This window comes from Bombus flavifrons, chromosome 7 (assembly GCF_040668555.2).
Source record: "Bombus flavifrons isolate JBK064 chromosome 7, iyBomFlav1_principal, whole genome shotgun sequence".
Classification (NCBI taxonomy): Eukaryota; Metazoa; Arthropoda; class Insecta; order Hymenoptera; family Apidae; genus Bombus; species Bombus flavifrons.
Genome location: NC_138448.1, coordinates 13,229,346 through 13,249,058, shown reverse-complemented (window position 1 = coordinate 13,249,058; position 19,713 = coordinate 13,229,346). Strand labels below are relative to the sequence as shown.

Here is a 19,713-nt window from a genome sequence, read left to right as displayed (position 1 = left end):
GCGGTACAACGTCGGGCCAACCCTTCGTTCCTCTCAATTCCGTGCGGGATCGCGGAATCAAGTGTTTGAGATTATGACGGAGGCTTCGGTCACGTATTTCATTAACTGTGATGCCGTCGGTTCCGCTAGGCAGGCGAGGCGCGTAGGGAGAGAGAGAGAGAGTGGCGGATCTCTCGAGGGTGCAGGTAGCCGCGAAATATGTTTGCTTTGCGTTACATCCCCCTGGGATGATCCCGTTATAATTATGAATGTCCTTGTTGTCCCGCAGACCTCTTCTTCGCCTCTTTCCACTTCTTCTTTCCCTCTCCATTAATCTCGTCGAGGATTTCGACGCTTTCGCGTTATCGTGTTTTCTAGATAGGCGAATGGTTCTCGCGATTTTCAAGCGGATAAGTCGTGGATCGCGTTCCCATCGATCGGAATCGTTTTCCCGTCGCGCTTGCAATCGACGAATATCAAGGAGATTCGTTCTTTTTAGAACGGGCGTACTTTGAAACGAGCAACGACAGATTGGAATTACCATATTGGAGGAGGGACTGGACTTCTTATTTCCGTTTCCTTTAGAGCAGAGGCAGGAAAAAACGCAGCCTGAAGGGTTTCCTCTATCCAAATCGCTCGCTCCATCTTCCGTGCAGTTCTCCTCTCGCGTTGTCCCCTTGCAAAACTATCTCTACCATTCTCCTTCTTACCTTCTCTTTCTCTCTTCTTTCTTCGCTCGCTCAAACTCTGCTCTCACCACTCTCTCTGCTTTCATCTCCCCCTGTTCCATCTCGGGCCTCGAGATTCATCCGATTCTCGTCCACGAAGATTTCAATCTTGTTTGGTCGAGGTATCGACACGTTCTCATCTTCCTCTCGATATTCCCGGCAACCTGCTCCCCTTCCCTTCGTTTTCTCTCTTGCTCACATCCTTCCTACTTTTTGTCCCGTTCCACTCTCTCTCTCTCTCTCTCTCTCTCTCTCTCTCTCTGACCACCCTTTCTGGCCGCGAAACGTTTACTAACCCTTGCGAGAGTAAAAGAGAAGATGGTCGATGTCTATATCGATCGGTTAGAACGAATCGAGTGCAGGCTCGAAGGAAATTCCCGGTTGCTTCCGCAGGAAATTCGCGAAACGCCTGGGTCGAGAGACCCTTCGTAGAATCGTAGCCTCTTTTCCCATTTTTTCTCTCCTTTTTTTTTTTTGTTGGTAAGGACCCTCCGCTAGTCTCGCTAGCAGTACCGAGATGATCTCACGACCGCCCGCAAATCTATGTAACGAGAAACGGACGCAGTCTGGCGAAAGATGGAACGCGAGCTAAAAATCTGGCCGTTGACGCGCTCTTTCTCGGCACCGGAAAAGACTTTCCCAGTCTATGAATATATTAAAAGCAAACAAAGCCGCTCCTCCCGTAATCCTCGCGTCCTCGTCTCTCTAGAAGCACCGTCTTCGCTCAGCGGACGTAACGCTCGTCCCGTTTATTAAACCGTCCCGCAAACGGTTTCTTAAGCACTTTAAGTTAAGCTTCGTCGTTACCCTCGAAAGACCTGGTTGGTGTCTCGTCCGACGAAAGGAGAGGAAGACGATAGCGGACCTCCATCACGACGAGGAACAATTAAAATCGCGTCCATCGTGCTTGAAAGTGCCTCGCCTGTCGTTATTAAATAACCTAACTCGAAGCCAACTTTGGATAATCAAATTGATATCAATTATCGTCGTGCAAATAAAACGAAAACACTCTCTCAAACTTGGAACGTTAATTTGAGGAAAAATGGAATTTTCTTTTTCCTTCGGTATTATGAATAATTTTAATGTAACTTTTTGCATGGCTTTTCTTTTTGTCTTTGTTTCACGTTTCTTACATTTGTTTCAGACGGAGATCTGCTCGAGTGCCCTGACGGACGTCATCCACGCGGTTATCAACGGAACGGACGGCTGCCTCTTCTGTTTCGGACACGCGGGACTAGGTGAGTCTATCTATGATTTTCAAGATACAAAATCTTCTCTCCAACTGACTTTGGTATCGAGGGATTTCTCACGACGTAGATCCAATAAAAAGCTCGTTAAACATTTTTCATCGTTCCGCGCGGAGTGACAACGTCTTCTGGTTCGCTCCTTTCCGTTCGCTCATTGTTCGACAAAGTCCGTCGTCCCCGTAGACAAAACGCCATTGTCCGTCCCTCGAACGGAGCTCATCCCGACAGAGCATGGAAACAATTACATGAAATATGAATACCACGGGGAATTCCTCGTCGTTCTTATCGTTCTACTACTCCCTTTCCCACCGTGGCACGTTCGAACGTCAAGATGCATCTGTTCCAGCTAGAAGTGGGCTTTTTACGCAACTTGTTTGCCGGTACGGTGCAATTGCAGATACGGCACAAGTACCGGCGACTCGTTGTCGAAAATTAGATGAAAATCGTGCAACAAAGTTTGTTTTACATAATTGCACGACTGGTCGAGCATCGCTCGACAACCGGAGAATACAGGGTTATCTTTGGAAACTTGAATTTCACTCGTCTGGGAGGAACTCCCTGATGGAAAAGTCCGAGTTCTATCTCCAGCCACGAATTAACCATTCGCCGGATGAACCTATCGCGACGGCGATTCTTTATTTACACATCGTTCCCCCTGCGTTGCACCGCAGCGTCCATTTTCACCGGCGCGGCAGTTTGTCGCTCGATTTTCGTCGTTCTGCAAGAAGCTAAGGGAAAGAAAGAGTACCGGCGCGGTGGGCGAGACGCGCGCGAGTTGTTTTACATTTTAAGTAGTGATATCGAGTTTGCATGCAAATGCATGATTATGCGAGGAAACCGAGGGGAAGGAAGATTTTCTCCGGGTCGGAGAAGGAAGCGGCGAGATGCGTGGATACCGGCGGGAAAACGGACGAGGAGAGAAAGGGGGCGAGAACGAGGAACGAAAAGGTGGAGTCGAAAGGAAACGAGATAATGTATGCTACTGGGACACGAGCTTTCTCGCTTTCTCTCTTTCTCTCCCTTTTACCTCTCGCTCCGTTCTCCACGCCCTTCTTCCACCTTTCGAATCTTAACGCACACCGGAGATTATCTTCGCCTCGTCTCGCTGTATTTTCAACGGAAATAACTTCCGAGCTGATGGATTTATGGCAAGCCATGCAAAGAGGCCGATTAAACCTCTCTACCGAGTTCCACCGCTTGTGTACCCACCGGTGTACTGCACAGTTATCAGTGGTAAATACTCGAATTCGGAATATTCGACGTTAACCGTTTCTTTGAACGATACTCGTCGAAAGATGTCGTTTTAGTTTCCTAAATGAATTTTTTAAACGATCGAAGATGAGATGTCACGATCGATCGAAATTTTCTTGCAAGGAATAATTCAGTGAAGAGGAAAATGCGTCGTACGACGAAAGAAGATGCGATAGACAAGCGAGAAAGATAAAAGGGTCTACGAGATGGGCGAAGATAAAGAAACGCGAGAGGAGAAAGACGTGGAAGGAACTTTCATCCCTTCGCACCTCCGCCAAAGATACTTGAGGCAAGTCCGCGAGCAAACTGCTTTTGATCATAGCTACGACAACGCACTTTTCTCCCTTTCTCTTTTCGTCTATGTGTCATTCCTCTTCCCCTCTGTTCTTTCCCTTTCTTTGTAGCCGGACTCCCCTAACTCTTTACCTCCCCGCTTCCTGTTGCTTTGACACAGAGAGAAGCACCAGCGAAACGCGGAACAAAAGGAGAGAGGAGACGAAGTCCGCGTGGTGAGACGAGACGAGACGAGACGAGACGAGAGGAGGAGGGAAAAGGGAGCGCAAGGAAAAGGAGCTTATGCATCGTAAGCAATCGAACGAATCTTAAAGTTATGCGCCTTTCTTGGTTCTCTCTTCGTGTGATTCAACGAGCCATCTTCTTCGAGTCGCGAAAAGACGAGGGCCACGATTCAAGAAGAAATCGCGAGACACCCACGGGAAGCAAGAAAAAAGCAAGTGGAACGACTACGAAACGACTACGAAACGACTACGGCTGGAAGGTCCCTTTGAAAGCAACAGGATTTGTCGTACAGAAAATTGTAAGGGGCGGACCGAGGAGGAGAGAGGACGAAGAGGCAGCGCGCGCTCCCTGCATGACAGCCAGACAATGCGGCCTTTTGTACTTTGTAACGCGGTGCTAATTACTCCGCATCAGCCACAACCCTTAAGGTACACGCTGTCGAACCCTTTTACGTCGAGAAACCACTGAGAAAGCAGATTAACCAACAAAACGAGAAGAGAGCTAGCGAAGAACGCGCGAGCCTGTCGCCCGCCGCTTTGACATGCAAATACTCGCGATAATTATACCGGGAAACGATGGTTCGCGCTTCGTTTTTACTGCGAACGCGGCCCGATTCACCACCACCACCGCGATACGAATTCCGTGAGTTGTTTCTCGCAATGCTTCCGCTTTGCGGTGGAAATTCGCGAGAAACGAAATCGATACTATGGTTCAGTCGACCAACAGAAGCATCGTTTTCGCCGTACAGATCATTTCCTTTTAGCAGAATTCGCGAATACGTTCGTTTCCGTGCGCGTTCTCCGAGATTCCGTTTGACGTTCGATCTCGAACGCATAGGCGAACGAACATCGCGGAAATGTTCAGACAGAACTAGGGTTTCGATTCCCATTTACCGTTCACGTAAGCGATTGTGCGCCACGTAATATTCTTTTCCCCGCTGATGGGAGGGATGAACTCGAAGGGAATTTCAATCGGTAGATGCATCGGCTTTAAAGCAGTCGTACGCGAGTGTCGCGCTAAAGATTTTCCCTGTCGTGGTTCCCTCGGAACAGTTCTCGCCCCCTTTCCATCCCTCTTTGCCGTTAGTGGGAGTTCTCGCGGAATTTTTCCGCTTGTCCGCGTTTCAGTCGTTGACTCGATGCTGAGAAGCAACGATACGCGCGGCTGTTCGCTGAACCGATGCATCGTCGATCGCAGTTCCTTTCGAAATTGTTCGATCTCGTTGATTCGAAAGATCGCCAAAATTTCTAGAACACGCGATGCAAAATAGGCCGCGGGATTCTCCCTTTAGAGAGCTTAATTACGATTAAACCGCGTAACATTTTTCAATCTGACCGAAAAGTCGACTCGTAAACGAATGCCCGCTGAACTCCCTCTTCTTCCCGGTTTCTAATTAAATAACAACATAATTCACCGTCTTACGTTAAAACAATTAAATAACGTTTAAGATTCAGCGACGGCTGCCGGTGCTTTTCCATTATTTCGCCGTTGCCAGCAGCCAACGTGAGAACCCAACCCTCGAATTCTTACGCCTTCCGCTTTCAATTCCCGTCGTTTCTCCTTTCGTTCAGTCCTTCACTTTCCTACCATACCTTTTCTTCCCTCTTTTTTTCGGTTAAACTCTTGCGCCGCACCCGTATTGTTTTATGATTTTAATAAGACTTTTTCGTTTACCTATCGGCAATATCTCTTGGCTCGCGAACTTGCCGCCTTTTCGCGCTGAATTCCAAAGTTCCACCTTTCGCGGACGAAGAATGCCATTCTGGATGAGTGTGCCGTGGACCGGGAGATTCTATAGACATTGGGGAAAAATAGAGGCTCAAAGAAGATGACTAGAATCGGATATCAGCCAGTGGCGAAGATAAGCAGAATGACACTGTCGTGGTCAGACACTGACTTGTCAGAACTTCGTTCGATGGAAGAATTCGAGTTATTGTTTTTAACGGTCCTTCCATAAATAACCACGGGCGTCTGAACTCGCGAAATAGCCGCCATTCGTTTCACCTGTCACCGATGAAAGCCACGGACTTGTAATGGTAACCGAATTAATCGGTTCCAATCTATCCTCGGTATAAATTCGTCGCTGACGAGTTACGCATTGTAACTATGATCGAGCGTTGATCGCGCTCGCATTTCCCATGGCGCCCCGGTAAATAGTAAACAAATTAATTGTCGCCGACCGGGACCACAAACCAAGCGTCGCGATTGTTGCGCGCTACGTCGATCTGTAGATTTGCCATGTACATGGACGGCGGATTTTCGAAGAGCAACCGTGCGAATCGATCTCGTAGCGGCACGTGGTTGCACGAAAAGCGAGGGAAATCAATCGGGAGACCCATTGTTTGTTCCATGGTCACGATTAATCGGGCTGACGTCTGCCACGCCTCGACATCGCATACAAGTGCGCCACAGAACTGTTTTAATTTATGAATGATAACGCGTGTCTCTACGTATTTTGTGTCAACGGCGACGTATTTTTAAGAACCGCCGGTGTCAATTAGTCCGACGCCGTTCAACCGTAGCACAATTTATGTTGCATACTCGAACCGCGTATAGTCAGTGGAAGCGAGAATGAGCAGAGACGTCCAACGATGGCTAATGGCTGGAAGTCACGTAGCCATCGGCTATCGGCGGTATAATTGCTTAGAAGGAGAGCACTTTGCGCTCATCCATAAAAATTCGATATTTGTATAATTAAAATTTTGTTTTACTCTTTCAGGCAAATCTCATACGATGTTGGGCACACCGGAGGCAGGGCACACATTAGGAGCGATCCCGTGCGCGATAGCTTGGCTTTTCCGCGGAATTTCCGAGCAGCGACAAAGGACAGGCGCCAGATTCAGTGTAAGGGTCAGTTGCGTAGAATTAACCACCGGCCAACAGCAGCTGAGGGATCTTCTCGCGGCTCACGCCAACGGTAAGTAAATACGAGCCGGATCACCGACATACCAGCCATGTAACCGCTACACAAAGTGTAGGTTGAGAGAATATAACGAGAAAATGGAGAAACAAGATGGAAACGCAAATACTCTTTCCACGTTTACCTACTACTTTCCGGCAAGTTCGTAAGAAACATCAGAAACTGAAGACTTATCTCTGTCCATCCATCCAGACGCAGACACGTCCATTCATCATCCGAATCACCCAAGTTTGAATCGAGTCGGAGAAAACGAACCTTGTGACCACAGGACGCCGGATAGAGTTTCGGTTACAAATTACGCGCAACATTTGTAACGTAATCTCCGCAACGGCGTCGAACTTTTCTCGTTTTAACGCACTCCGATCGCGATAGCATTGTGCTCGCGGCGTGTCGAAGAAACTTGAGTCGTAAGAAACACTTGTCTCGGGCTTGGTCCTCTCGTTTTAAGGGTTCCTCTCCTCTAGTCTCTATACCAGGTATGTAAATATGAAACCGGAATTTTTGTATAAAAAATACACGTTTATTGTATGAAAATGATTAAAAATATTTTATTCCAAGTATTGCCCATCGCTAGCTATACATTTTTCCCACCTGTCTGGCAATTGGTGGATGCCATGCCAAAAAAAACTGTCGCACTTTTGAGGCAAACCAGTCATCGAGCCATTTTCGTACATTTTCGTAAGAAGCGAAGTGCTGGTCAGAAAGTGCGTGTCCCATCGATGCAAATAAATAGTAATCGGACGGAGCCAAGTCTGGTGAGTAAGCCGCGTGCGAAAATTTTTCCCAACTGAACGCTTCGATCGTTTCCTTGACCGGTTTTGCTGTATGCGATGGTGCATTATCACGAAGCAAAATTGCTTTGTGTTGCCTTTTTTGATATTCTGGTCGTTTTTCACGCAAAGCTTGATTCAAATCGATCATTTGTCGTCGGTAGCGCTCAGTATTAACGGTTTCGCCAGGTTTTAACAGCTCGGTGGTCCTTTTCGGTGGTCTTCCACGTTCGTCGTTCCTCGCGTCAAAATTGCCACTTCTGAATTTTTTAAACCACTCAGAGCACTGTGATTTACCAATAGCATGCTCACCGTAAGTTTCGACAAGCATTCGATGCGATTCTGCAGCAGTTTTCTTCAAATGGTAACAGAAAATCAATGCTGTCCGCAAAGCGTAGTTTCCAGGCACAAAATATGACACGTTCAACGCTATTACAAACTATGCTGTTGTATGAAACTTGTATCGTTCTGAGTCGAAAATGTTTGCGAGATGTCAACAAAGACTTTTGGCAGCAATGATGCAGTTTAGTGATAACTACATTATCAGCTAGGGCCATCTATAGGCAAATTCCGGTTTCATATTTACATACGTGGTAAAAGAAACGTCTTAGATCAATACGTATGTCTACGTTCGTATATATATATACAGATAAACCTAAACGCAGAGGGGTTGAAAGTTTCCACAGGTCCTCCGTGATAGGGTTGCACGTTCGCCGCAATTAATTCGATGCTTGGAACAATGCGGGCAAGTACAATCGTTTTGGATTAATTAGTGCCGAGTGCAGCGAAGAGAATTGTCGTCCATCGATAAGCTGATTGCAGAGACTTGGTCTAATCTTCAGAACCTTGTTTCCTCTATCTAATCACGGATGCGTGGAAATCGATCACGCGAATTCTAATTATGGTTATACCTGATAAATCGTATTGGTGTTTCGAAGAGCGACACATGCGCAAATGTGAAAACAATGTTTGTTATAAGGAATAGTCTAAGTTAGGGTTCAAATATTCTACTAACGATCGGCGAAGATGGAGGAGAGAAAAATTACAATTTTCTGAAAACATCAATCGATAATGGACAAAACAGCAAGACTGAAAGTGAATTTGTCATCCTGGAAGCATCGTCGTGGTAAATTATATCGATAAAAAAGGAGTAAGCGGGATCGTAAGAGCCCGTTACGGTTTGAAATGCGCGGACTCGGCATAAAATGGAGAGGCAAATTACATCCGAAAGCCGCATATTCCGCTCACTTGATACTCCAGCTCGCGTTCCATCGAGCTTCCATTTCAGACGACTGGCATCTCAGCGTCCTTCGATCGACAAGAATGGTCAGTCATAATGCCAGAAGATGCACCGATCGAACGCCCGTAAGAATGAAATCGTTGCTTTCAATTCTTGCTTCTTTTGGTTCTCGTCGCATCCGTAGAAGATTCGACGGATAGTATGCAGGAAACAGGACGAGAATCGTTCCGGTCGTCATTTGGTTTCGTCTTCACGGACCACCTCGTCCACTCGGTGGCCCGTAAAATTGAGGGGTAAGATTATTTCTGGTCTTCCCTCCTTTCGTCTTCCTCGTTTTCTCTTTGTCTTATTCTCTCCCTCCGCGCTCTTCTTCCTTGTTCTCGCTCTTTGCTTGCCGCCTGCGAAAGAATTGCGAGGAACAACTCCTAGGAGGACTAATAAGAAACCGAAGGGTGGATTCTTCTCTGCTGTGGTGCACTTATGGGAACTCTCTGAAAGTCAGGGAGCACGAGAAACAAGCTTTCTTCGAACCGTCTCTGAAAATTAACCTTCGTCCACTTCTGACCTTCTCGATTCTCTTACGATATCGTTGAATAGCCGATATAGGAGGAAAAGCATATTTTCGCATGAACTTTTCATGCTTGTTCGAGGTAATTGCCTCGCGAATCATACGCTCCGCTGTTCTTAGAACTCTGTTAACTATCGAGGCAATGTATCAACGACGCACACGATGTTTAATGGTGGTTTTTTTTCGGAAACGACCGAGCTTTATAGCGCACTTAAACGTGTGTCGAAATTATCGTCGAAGCGATCCACGTGGGTGGTATGATGCATTAAGATCGAATTTAAAAATTAAAAAGGCTGCGCGGTACGGTACGCGGACGGTGCATTAAGAAACAATTCACGGCGTACAATGTAACCGAAGTTATCGTGATCGTGCCGTGAAAGAGGATAAATGCAAAAGGGTCATAATCTCAAAGGGTTTAGAATCGTAGTGAATTTCGCAGCTGACATTAACGCAGAAGTCGCGTGCCACGTTGGAACGTGGCATATTAAACTGCGGCGTCGAACGGAGCAGAATTGCTTCCTCGAACGTTGCCACGCACAGGAGCCCGTCCATAAACTGGTACCAATTCCTTTTTTCTTTTTTTTTTTCTTTTTTTGCCTATTTCGCAACAAGCCTTCCATGGCACGCCTTTAATTTACGTACTCCGTAGAGCAAACGAAGCTCTCAGCTCTCTGTTTTAAAACGAACGCGACGATGTACTTAGATGGCAAATTTCAAGGGACAGAACTTCTCTCGCTGTTTACCTGTCTGTTTGTTCAAAAAGCTTAGTACAAACGCTTACTTTCTTCGAGTACGATTTGCCTCGCGTTAATTCCAGTTTAGAAATGCGGCGCGTGTGCGGATCTAAGTTTTAACGAAAGACTCTGTTTCCGGTAGACTGAAACGCTAACTGATTAAGACGCGGTGCAATTAATTTTCCAGGTTATTAAATAATTAACTCGTATCTCGAGGCCTGCAGAAGCGTTCGACTGTCGCTCGTTTCATCCTCTCCTCGTTTCGACTTTCTCAGGACGTTTCTCCGTCCTTTGTCGTTGCCTCGTGACTTGGCGCACCGAGAGAGCGTCGTTTCCCTCGGCCGACACACCCTCGAACTTCGACTTTTCTACCGGTGAACTCGATAATCCCGGCCCCGGTAATTATTTAAAGTTTTCGGCGTCTCTCGGGTCTCGAAGACCCGAGCACCAGAAACGAAATACCTTTCGTCTTTGCGGTAATTTACTTTTGTTTCTTTCACCCCTACTCCGCATCGGTTAATCTTTACTTCCGCACCATTTTCGTTGGGTTTCTATTTGTCTTGCCATGGCGAGTGTACGCGATAAACGAGTTCGCAGGAACGCTCGCACCGCTTTTTGAGAGTAGAACGAAGAGGATGAGACACGCCGTGAATCTGCTGTGTATATACTGTGCAGGTTTTCGAAGCGGCCGCGTGCATTTCAATGGCGGCGAGAAAGGAAAATATTTTCTAGGATATTTTTCGTATGAGATTCTCTCGCCGCGAGAGAGGCGAGACGAACGGCGGAGCTCGGGGCTCGCAATAATTTTCATCGTGACTCGCGCCACGGTTATTGTTTTATACTCCTCCGTCGGGTTGGCGCGTAAAGCGGATAAGAAGGAAGATAAGGACGAGGGAGGAGAGAATAATGGAGGAAACGTCGTCGTAGCTACGCCGTCACTGGAGCACGCGGCTTTTAACGTAACGCGCATAAAACGCAGATGGGAGTGTTCTTCCTTTAGTTTTGTTCCGCGGAATGCTGCGGAACGGAGACGGGGATCGATGGAGAATTGAAAGGAGTACCACGGGAATTTTTATTTCCCTTGGCTCGTTCAGGAATTGCGAGGGAATTTTTATTCGATTATGATCAACGTTACGTATCGCCTCTTGTGCCGGTTGCAAATAGGAAGAAAAGCGTTTGTTTCATTTGCAAATGCACCGGCAATGCAAAGATATTTTGCTCCCATTGAGAACAGAGGCGGCGCTTCGATCGCGCGAATTATTTGTCAATATCCATTTGTTTGTTGGTTGGCCGAAACGATCGATCGAATAACCTCGAAGCCGCGTGTTTGCATTTCGATATACAGCAGAAAGTACATGGGATCGATAGGGGAGTCGGGCATGTAACCAATGGTGCATTTGCGGTCGAAAACAGTTCCTATTCGTTCTTGCTTTCAAAACGTGTATCGTCGTCCTGTTACCAGCTATTTTATTCATCGAATCGCGCCGGTTTGTTCAAATTATTCGGAGGATATTAGCCTGCTCGATGGGCGAATTAGATCTGTCAAGTTGATTTCTAGCACGAACGCGTTTCATCCCCAAATTTTTCACGTCGAAACACATTCGTTGAATCATCAATTGTCAACGTTATATTTGTCATAAAATCCCCTTCCGTTTCTTTTGAGTCCCCAGGATGAATCGTTTACCGGAGACGGTAACTTTTACGAGGGGGATACGAAGCGGGATCTACCGTGCGGTTGGCAATTAAAGAAAACCATCGTCGTCTTACGTACCGGCTGGCTTTCGAGCAAATGGTAGCGAGCAATGGCCCATGCCCCGACCCTCTGTTCCGCGTCGAGCAGAAATTGGAGATCGTTTCGTTAACGACAGCTTTCCTCACTTCGTCACTTGAAAGTTTAATGACGCGAGGTCTTGCCAGCTTTCGGCCGGAAAGTAAATTGTTGGTTTACGCCGGTAATAATTTTTCTTATACCATCGTAAAAGTCGAACGTCGCGAATGTTCGCCGATCGAATGACTGTGACGTCGATCTAGTCTCCGAACGACCTCTTTCCCTTTCAATTTCTCTCATGAACCCGAAGCGGGAGTATCATTCGTTTCCGCCGTGTGAGAGTTAGATAAAAGTTTAGTCTTCGTTAGTTTTAGTAGCGCTGATGATTTTTACAGTTAACAACGCGGTTGCTTTAACGGAAAATCGGGGCGCTGCGAGGTATTGATCTGGTGGTAGGGAAGTAAAGGGTAAATGCAATTAGAAAAATCTGACGTAGAAATTGGAATAGATCGATGCAGGAAACGGTAGGAAGAGAATATCCTAGAGATTGAACAAAACAAACGTAACAGTAACAGAAGCGTAGAGCGAACCATATGAAAGAATAACACGTGAAGTTAATTTTAATGGCCGTTCCATGGATTAACAGGCGAACGAGGGAAGCCCGCGAGGCGGCGTCTCTATTATCCTGTTCCTCTTTTTGCAAGATTTCACCTGATATGCCAGTGTTTGCCAAGCGTAGGGAAAATTCTCGAAAGCAACGGAGCGCGCACGAGCCAGCTTCCCACGCGTGTTTCATTAAGAGATTCGATTCTCCGCGATAATAAAAGTGTACCCTCAGCTTCTTCCTCCCACCGAGCGGTTGTTCCGATCGGAGACGTGCGCGGTCATAAGAATCGCATAAAGCCATTGAGAAGGGAGAGCAAGCAATAAGTCCGTGAGTATTAAATTAAAGGCAGCTCGAATTAAAAGTACTCGCGCAATTTATTCCCGGCGTATAAATAAAGTTAACGACTAAATGAGCATTCCCGTGCTTATTACGGCGAGAAATGATTTATAGAAAACTTTCTCCGTCCGTCTCCCCTTCTTCCTCTTTCTTTCTCTCAGTTGGGGAAAAATACGCGGAACGTGGCTACGCGCGTCTCCCTACGGATCCTCGAGTTATAGTCAAGACGGGACTGACTTTCACGACGGACGAATATTCGCAGCCGCTTATTACCAGCTTTTCCCGTGGTTCCCTCCGGCTCTATCCGTAGTCTCCACGACCTACGACCTTTTCTACTTCTCAGGGCACTACCTGAAACAGAACCGTGGCCCTTCGCCTCTCGCTACTGCGCGTCCCCACGAGACGTCGCCCACGAGGAGAACGAAGAGAACGAGAAAAAGGAGAAGAGAAATGAAGAGAACGGCGCGAGCCAGTGGTCTTTGCGTCGTACACTTATTTCGCCGAACATATGACCGTGCAGAGCACATCCTCTACAATTCCGTGCGACGACTGTTTCTACTTTAATACCAGGATCCGGGCGTTCGTTAATTTTCTTGCTTCTTCCCTCGCCGTTCCTCTCGTATTTCTTACGACACAAAACGCAAAGCGTATAACGTAGACACAGGAGAAGAAGCGAAAGTTCGGCGTTACGGGCGAATGGAGATGCCAATGGTCGAGCGAATTACAGGGAAAAGCTGCGCCATGTCCGACGAATTATTATCGATCCCCTGGAAAACGAGTTACCCGCTTCCGCCGGTTCCGATCCGCGACTGATACAGCGACCGATGATTATCGGGCTCGCTGCGAAAGAAGAAAAAACAACGATGCCAGGAAGATTGAGGCTCCCGTCTGATTTTTCGCGCAGCCAAGAGAGAAGGTAGCGTTTAAGGCAGCGTTCTTTTCTGTTTTTCCCTCGTCGAACGACTATTATACTTCGAACCGTTTCGTCGTTTACTCTATTTTTAGACCCCTTAATAGCCGTCGCCCTATGTTAAACTTGCAGGCCAGTTTCCCTGGTAAAAACCAGCAACCGTTTCGAGGAGAATATACCTATACGACGCGTTTGGCAAAACAGTCTCGTCGTTCTTGGTCATTCAGAAAGCCGGAAACAGATTTTTTCACTGCCCATCGTTGGTTCACCCTCGGGGGAGTCGATTGGCCGAACTCTGCTAGTATTCGAAACGCGTCGAAAAACGATTTATCCGTCACCCTCGAACCCTATGCGAAGAGAAGACAGTGGTAAGCGGATCGCAGGGTGTATCCATATTCCGGTGAGTTCTTCTCGCGGAAGATCGGCGTTTTATTTCCACGGATTTCCAAGCAACGTCTCCTCGTCTCTTTCATCGTTGCGAACCACCGTCACGCGGCACAGATGCCGACAATATTACTTTTTCCTGTTCTTTTTATGGATACTGCCACGCCTCTGCTGCATTAATACGTCCGAGCGGGCATGCTCTTCTTGGTAACGTCGCTTTGTTTTCGTTAATCTTGCTTTATATTCTCTCTTTTAACGAAAACGAACCGTTTGATCATTTGGAAATAAAAATGTCCAAGTTTGAAAATATTTATGTCGTAAGATATTTTTCCATATTACGATCTAGAGTTTCCTGTTTTTGACTCGTATTGCCCTGACAAGGATCGAGTTTATAGTAATCTTGTCTGTCTACGGTCTCCAGGGTAGTTAGAAAATGTCGTAAAAAGGAGATAAATAACAGATATCATGCCGAACGATATAATGGAAACGAGGCAACCATTACGCTCTCTTTTACGATACTAAGAATACGTTGACGAGATAATAAACCGTTAATTGAACATTCAACAGGCAGATTAAGCATCTTATCTAAACAGTTCTACAAAACAGTTCTAAACAACTGTTTACGAGTATCCTTGTTTTTTCATATTTGTCCAATGCACCTCGAGATTCCGTAACAAAAGGAATTTTTACGGAATTTTTTCAGATTTTTACGGTGCACGTCTCGAAGAATCGATAGGTGCATAATCACGATCGTTGTCTTTCGATATTCCCCCGGCGTCGTTTCGCATCGGAAGCTTTCTCCAAGGCCCTGGCAATATGTCACTGGCGAGGCTGTACATAAAACACGCTGGTTTACGAGCTGATCAGATGGCGCGTGTGTTATTACGAAAACTTCAGAAACCCTTTCTCGAACGCAGAAACGCGATAAAATTTTGCTCCTCTAGAAGGTTATAAATTTCTGGTCAATCTTTGCGTCGGATCTTTGTATCGATTTCACGGAGTACCTATCGACTGGTAGGATCAAATCGGGATTTTTCATCTATCGAATGACGCTCCTGACTAGATATACTTTTGAAGAAATCCGTGATAGCAGGACGACGACGAGGCTGTAACAGTGCTTTTACACTGATCACTATTTACAGCTACGTTCCGCATTACGTTGATTATTCGCGCAAAGACCCGTGGCTATGGCCAAACACAAGCCAGTCGTCGAAAGTTATCGGCGATAACGCGCCGGGATATCTCTACGGCGCGCATCTTTCCACGTTTTATCGATGTCGTAAGTCAGCTGGAGACGATCCGCGGATATTCCGCGGTCTAGGCGGGGCCGATTTACGCTTCTGTCTAGCGTCCACCTGCATCGCTATGCCCCTCCTATCTGCGATTTTATTTTTCCATCGAATAACAGCATCGGCTACTAAACGTTGCTCGCGATTGGCGTGCCGCTTATTTCCCCTCCATAACCTAACCAACGTTTTTCTCTGTATTTCCTCGTGTTTCTCCGCGCGATACTTCCTTCGAGTAACAACAGGAAAAGTTACTTTTATCCTCGCAGAATAATACCATTCCGTTAAGTGTACCATTTCACTAACAACTTACAGAGGGCGTATTTATTACGGTATTTCCGTGTCAAAAGAAACCGTGTCGACACGTGTTATTATTTACCGTGTAGGCTGACGACGAGCGTAACAAGGGGAACGCGTGTAACGTGATTTGCGACGGCTCTTTGTTCCCAGATTCCGAGCAGTCGCCGGCTGTGTACTTGAGGGACGACCCACTGTTCGGCAGCTTGCAGCTGCAGCAGCACAGCGAGCTTCGTGCACCGACTGCGGAACGTGCCGCCTTCTATTTGGACGCAGCGGTCGCGGGCCGACAACGAGAGGACGGAGACGCGCACATGCTCTACACTCTACACGTTTATCAGTACAGCGTCGCCGGCAAGGGTGGAGGTAAGTCACCGTTTTCCTTCCTCCACCGATTCCCTCTGCTCCTTCGTAGTCGCCGCTCGTAAACAACGTTTGTCATCGAGCTTCGTAAACTGGAAACCCTCTCTTGGTCTGCAGCGGCTTCCGTTCCGACTCTGTGAAATTGTTTCTATTGTTTCTCGCAGGGAATCCCTGGACCCGATAACGCGATTTACTTGAGTACCATTCTTATGTGGCGTATGAAATTTTTTGGGCACGCTGACACGAGAATCGAACGTTACGTTAACCGGCCGTTATTATATCCTCGTAATTTCTGGAAACTGATTTCGTGACACGAGCCTTCATCTTACGTTCGTAGGATAGATAAACGTGTCAGTAGCTCACGCGCATTTTCAAGTTCCTAGAATCGTTTTCGTCGGTAATGACCAGATAAAGTTTCGAGCAATGACCAGCTAACGTAACCGTATCGTAATCGATTTTTCACGCACGTCGAATATATTTCTCGATATTTAATTCTCAGTTGCCGGAGGCAGAAGCAGACTACACTTAATGGACTTGGGTAATTCGGATCGCGGCAAGTCTTCTGGCGGGATCCCCTTGTCGGGACTAGGCAATATCCTGCTAGCGATTTTCAACGGGCAGAAGCATTTGCCGTACAAGGAACACAAGCTAACCCAATTATTGAAGGAGTGTCTCGGCTCGTTGACGTGTCACGCCGCGATGATCGCCCACGTGTCTCCCAACGCTCAACACTACACGGAGACGCTAACCACCGTGCAACTGGCGTCCCGCATTCACCGAATGAGGCGGAGAAAGATCAAGTTCGTCGGTGGGGGCACGCAGGGGACAGGCAGCGGTGGAAGTTCCGGCGAAGAAGCGGCCAGGCAGAACAGCGAGTGCGATCCGAGCTCCAGCGATCTGTCGGCGGATACGGTGATCTATGTCGGTCCCAGTACGGACGACGCGACAGACGGCGAACATCCCCCCGTTTATATACCCAGTCTGAATTCGGGAGACAATCGTTGCGCTATGGGGAGAGTGCTTCGTGGATCAGCGGCAGAGAGACCTTGCAAGATGCCGGAAGAACGCAGTCCAGTTCATAAATCGACGAAAGCGGTGAAGACCTTGACGCAGACAGCCTCGAAGCAGACTTCTCCGGCGCACACCGCCACTCCGAAGGCCAGTCCGGCCAGGAAAATTTCGTCGACCAAGGTTCCCTCGTCGAAGGTGAACGATTCGCCTGGTAGCAAGATTCCAGTTGCTGCGCCTAGCGGTGGTTCGGACGAACAGTGGATAGATGGTCCCAGGATCTCCAAGTCGAAGGTCGCGGAGGCTAGACACATGTTGAAAGATCCTCACCACAAGAGGGAAACTTGGATCGACGGACCCATGCAATTGACTGGTCCGCCTACGTTGCAGCTACACACTCAGCAACATTCCTCTGGCTACGGATTCATGGACAGTCACAAGAAGAGTATGATTAGAAAGTGGGTGGAGAATCAGTCATCACAGATCCAGAAGAACAGACACGCAGCAGCCAGAATCGAGTCTTCGAAGATGTCCGGACAGTCGTCGCAGTTTAAGGAACTAACCACGTTCAAGACGTGCGGAGTTATGGACGACGACGATACTTCGTTGTCTACGGTCGAGAGCGACAGCCTGAAGGCGAACGAGATCGAGGATATCACCGAGAAATTGGGCGCCAAGCTGAATCTTCTGAACGTCAAGTCCAACACGGATTCCGGACTGGATCTGACAGCCAGTCCTGTCATGGACGACAGCGTGGACAAAGGGAAGCTGGATATTCAGGAGGACGAAGACGACGACGAGGAGATCGTGGTACCTCCACCGTTGCCCCTCATAGAGCCACTGAGCAACGGAGTGAGCAGAGAAGTTTCGATGGAGAGCCTGAATCTGTCGCACAAGGACATAGTCCTGCCATCCAGGCACTCGTTGTCTTCCGAGGACGAGATCTTAGAGATCGTCGAGGTCGAGGATTTGGAACCCGTCCCCATGCAGGACTCGTGTCTTCAAGTGACGGAAGAGGACATCGCGATGTGTATGGGAGAAAATCCTTTGCCCGAGAGCGATCAAGAGGAGCATCCTTTAAGAATTCTCAGTCAAGAGAATCTCACCGTCGTATCGACGTTCACTGGTAAGTAAATATGTGCGTTTTTATCGTCTACGCAGTATTCCATCACTGTTTGGTATTACCATCCGCTTGAATCGCGGGGTATTACGCGTGGAAATATTTAGAGCTTTCCACGATGGTTTCTCGCGACGTTCATGCCGCAACGTGTTCTCTCCGCCGTTCTATCTTCCGACTCTTTTTCTCGTTCGGAGGGTACTCGAACGAAATGCTTCGAAGATTGTTTCTGGAGAGAGTCGATTCTTAGATCTTTCTGGCTTGGTAATAGCGCGCTCGATGGAAAACAATCATATTGCGAGGAAAAAAGGAGAAGACAGCTGGAGGATTGTAACGATGGAGAAGAGAGAAAGGGAGATTGGAAGCGGCTCGATATAATTACTCGTCAATACTCTCCGTCTTCGAAGCCGTGCTCGGAAAAGACTGCTTCCAACTAAATGCGCTGTTCCTTTTCATCGCTACTTATCTTGCCATTTCTTTCGTTTTTATCGACGACCGAGCAGCGTCTCGCTAGATAGACAGGAAAAACAAATATATATTAATTTGCAGATTCGATGTCGGTGATGTCGGACACGGAACGATACAGGCCTCAGTATCCGCCTCCAGTTGGCGCCGGTGTCCTGCCCAGGCCATACTTCGACCACGAGGACTTCCTAGAGCAAGAGACCAGGCACAAGTTCGACCAATTGGCTCGACTCCACGAGCTCTACCAAAGCAAGCTAGCGCTCGCTAACGTCTCCAACTCGGTCACCTATCAAAGGGAGAACTCTTCGAACGTCAGAGAAGCTCCATGTAAGTTTCCGAAAGTTTGTTCCGAACAAGAGGACGCTACTCGATCTTTCACCAACTGTGTGTGTTTTCTGTGTGCGTTATCGACCCTTTCGTTGCGTTTCTAGACTCCGACTTTCTTCCTTTTCCGAACCTCATAACCGCAAAAAAGGCTGTCGCCTTCGATCGGCTACGTCTAGCAAGAATCTGAACGAAACGAAACCGGCAACGAGAGGGTCGAGTTTCATCGAGAAGAGTCCTCTAAAACAAAATCACCCTGTCAGCCAACCGGCGTAGGTCTACAACAACTATCACATTAACGCAGGACAAATTCCAGCCGCCCCCGTCTTCCGTCCGCCGTCGCGCTGTCAGTCCTTGTCCCTCTCGGACGTGATGTTCAACGACAACGCGAGCAATCACGGCAGCATCTACAGCGAGCCCGCGTACATCGCCGGCAAGTCCGATCAGGAGAAGATCTGCGACAATTGTCGTCAGAGCATGTCGAGACCGGCCACTGCTTCCTACTGGTATCCGAACAGTGTGGCGCACATAGCCAGCCCTCGGAGATACTGTGGCAAATTGGGTGACTGCAACATCTCCAGCCTGAGGCATCCCGATGGCGCCTCGAATCCTAATCTCAAGGAAGAGGTGGAGAGGCTACCAGGGAACGGAGCTTCAGGTTCAGATCCAGAGGAGGAATACGTCGAGGCAAAGAAACTGTTCACGGCGGCTGAGAGGCCTGAGAGGACTGTCACTGGCAAGTCCGACATCGAGGAGGATCTCAAGGTTCAAGGTGAGAATTTCGATTTACTCGATTAAAAATTGGAAACTGTCGATTAGCTCTGGATTATTCGGAACGATACAGCATCGACAGGATTCTACGATCATCTTCTTTGTTTTGCTGTAGCTGAAG

General features: G+C 47.7%; 1 protein-coding gene across 4 annotated transcripts in view; it reads left to right on the top strand.

The window, feature by feature from the left end:
• LOC138181622 (kinesin-like protein KIF26A) overlaps positions 1-19,713 on the top strand; it is a 260,347-nt gene that overhangs the window by 239,172 nt on the left and 1,462 nt on the right. For 2 of the 4 annotated variants that reach the window (XR_011173549.1, XM_069116612.1), the window contains exons 8-13: positions 1,852-1,945; positions 6,444-6,641; positions 15,698-15,910; positions 16,407-18,041; positions 18,582-18,824; positions 19,138-19,593. Coding sequence is in view for 3 of the 4 variants with exons in the window: in XM_069116612.1 (XP_068972713.1) it covers positions 1,852-1,945; positions 6,444-6,641; positions 15,698-15,910; positions 16,407-18,041; positions 18,582-18,824; positions 19,138-19,593 (2,839 nt within the window). In the remaining variant the exon portion in view is untranslated. The other 2 variants (XM_069116614.1, XM_069116613.1) reach the window with 2 other exon arrangements.